Source organism: Oncorhynchus masou, chromosome 1 (assembly GCF_036934945.1).
Source record: "Oncorhynchus masou masou isolate Uvic2021 chromosome 1, UVic_Omas_1.1, whole genome shotgun sequence".
In the NCBI taxonomy this organism is placed as follows: Eukaryota; Metazoa; Chordata; class Actinopteri; order Salmoniformes; family Salmonidae; genus Oncorhynchus; species Oncorhynchus masou.
This window is the reverse complement of record NC_088212.1, coordinates 70833817-70836316: the sequence shown is the minus strand read 5'-3', so window position 1 is coordinate 70836316 and position 2500 is coordinate 70833817. Positions and strand designations below refer to the sequence as shown.

The 2500-nt window shown below is 47.5% G+C and overlaps 1 protein-coding gene across 1 annotated transcript in view; it reads left to right on the top strand.

Annotated features, from left to right (window-relative positions):
• LOC135549982 (genetic suppressor element 1-like) overlaps positions 1-2500 on the top strand; it is a 446019-nt gene that overhangs the window by 435183 nt on the left and 8336 nt on the right. The window contains 1 exon segment of the mRNA XM_064980399.1: positions 246-874. Coding sequence (XP_064836471.1) covers positions 246-874 — 629 coding nt within the window.

The following is a 2500-nucleotide window of genomic DNA, read 5'->3' as shown; positions in this document are numbered from 1 at the left end:
AGAGGAATGTGTGTGTATCTGGGAGAAGGTGTATGTGTGGAGTTTAGGTGTGTGAATTACAGAGGAATGTGTGTGTATCTGGGAGAAGGTGTATGTGTGGAGTTTAGGTGTGTGAATTACAGAGGAATGTGTGTGTATCATGGCTCATTGTGACATAACACAGTGCTCATTACAGTCTCTCTTTCTCTCTCTCTCTCTCTCTCTCTCTCTCTCTCTCTCTCTCTCTCTCTCTCTCTCTCCCACAGGTCCATACCAAATCACCACGAGCCGGGTGGCCGCGACATCCACCCCCACCTGGGCGCCCCTCCTCCTCTCATCTCCCCTAAACCCCTCCAGTCCCGCGACCACCCCCACCCCCCTCCTCCCACCACCCTGTGGAACCCCGCCGCCCTCATCGATACCGCCTTGGACTCACGACGCACCACCCACCACGACCCACCGGGCTTGGGCCACTATGACCTCAGCCGCTTGCCTCCCAAACTGGAGGATGGGCTCCGGAGGGGCAGGGACCGGGACGGGGGCCTGGAGAAGTACCACCCCCCACTCCGAGGCCCCCCGGGGCTGCCTGAGCCCAGCACCTTCCTGGCAGAGCTGGAGAAATCCACCCAGACCTTCTTCAGCCAGCAGAGGGCCTCGCTGTCCCTGCCCAGCCAGTACGGAGAGCTGGGGGGAGGGATGAAGAGCAGCGGGGCCCTGAAGAGCCTCCAGGGGCCCCCAGGAATGGGGAGACAAAGCCAGGCCCAGGGACACAGTCTGGGCCAGGGAATGGGACCTGAGTCTGGCCTAATGTATGATGAGTTTCTCCAGCAGCACCGTAGGCCTGTCAGTAAACTGGACCTGGAGGAGAGGAGGAGGAGAGAGGCCAGGGAAAAAGGTGAGATAAAACCTACTGCTGCTAAACCCATTGTTTCACGCTTGTGTTTTTAGAGTTTAGTTGATTTTCTTTCGATGTTTAGTTTTTGTGTTATGTTGAAAATGCATTCCAGGCTAAAAAAGTGTCAAGATTCTGTTTGTGTGGTGGTAGTATGTACTGAAGTTGTAGGTTGTGTAGTGGTAGTATGTACTGAAGGTGTAGGTTGTGGTTGTGTAGTGGTAGTATGTACTGAAGTTGTGTTTGTGTAGTGGTAGTATGTACTGAAGTTGTGTTTGTGTGGTGGTAGTATGTACTGAAGGTGTAGGTTGTGGTTGTGTAGTGGTAGTATGTACTGAAGTTGTAGGTTGTGGTTGTGTGGTGGTAGTATGTACTGAAGTTGTAGGTTGTGGTTGTGTGGTGGTAGTATGTACTGAAATTGTGTTTGTGTAGTGGTATTATGTACTGAAGTTGTGTTTGTGTAGTGGTAGTATGTACTGAAGTTGTGTTTGTGTAGTGGTAGTATGTACTGAAGTTGTGTTTGTGTGGTGGTAGTATGTACTGAAGTTGTAGGTTGTGGTTGTGTGGTGGTAGTATGTACTGAAGTTGTAGGTTGTGGTTGTGTGGTGGTAGTATGTACTGAAGTTGTAGGTTGTGGTTGTGCAGTGGTAGTATGTACTGAAGTTGTAGGTTGTGGTTGTGTAGTGCTAGTATGTACTGAAGTTGTAGGTTGTGGTTGTGTAGTGGTAGTATGTACTGAAGTTGTAGGTTGTGGTTGTGTGGTGGTAGTATGTACTGAAGTTGTAGGTTGTGGTTGTGTAGTGCTAGTATGTACTGAAGTTGTAGGTTGTGGTTGTGTAGTGGTAGTATGTACTGAAGTTGTAGGTTGTGGTTGTGTAGTGGTAGTATGTACTGAAGTTGTAGGTTGTGTTTGTGTGGTGGTAGTACGTACTGAAGTTGTAGGTTCTGTTTGTGTAGTGGTAGTATGTACTGAAGTTGTAGGTTCTGTTTGTGTAGTGGTAGTATGTACTGAAGTTGTTAGTTGTGGTTGTGTAGTGGTAGTATGTACTGAAGTTGTAGGTTGTGGTTGTGCGGTGGTAGTATGTACTGAAGTTGTAGGTTCTGTTTGTGTAGTGGTAGTATGTACTGAAGTTGTAGGTTGTGGTTGTGTGGTGGTAGTATGTACTGAAGTTGTAGGTTGTGTTTGTGTGGTGGTAGTACGTACTGAAGTTGTAGGTTCTGTTTGTGTAGTGGTAGTACGTACTGAAGTTGTAGGTTCTGTTTGTGTAGTGGTAGTATGTACTGAAGTTGTTAGTTGTGTTTGTGTGGTGGTAGTATGTACTGAAGTTGTAGGTTGTGGTTGTGTGGTGGTAGTATGTACTGAAGTTGTAGGTTGTGGTTGTGTGGTGGTAGTATGTACTGAAGTTGTAGGTTGTGGTTGTGTGGTGGTAGTATGTACTGAAGTTGTAGGTTGTGGTTGTGTGGTGGTAGTATGTACTGAAGTTGTAGGTTGTGGTTGTGTGGTGGTAGTATGTACTGAAGTTGTAGATGGTGGTTGTGTAGTGGTAGTATGTACTGAAGTTGTAGATGGTGGTTGTGTAGTGGTAGTATGTACTGAAGTTGTAGGTTGTGGTTGTGTAGTGGTAGTAT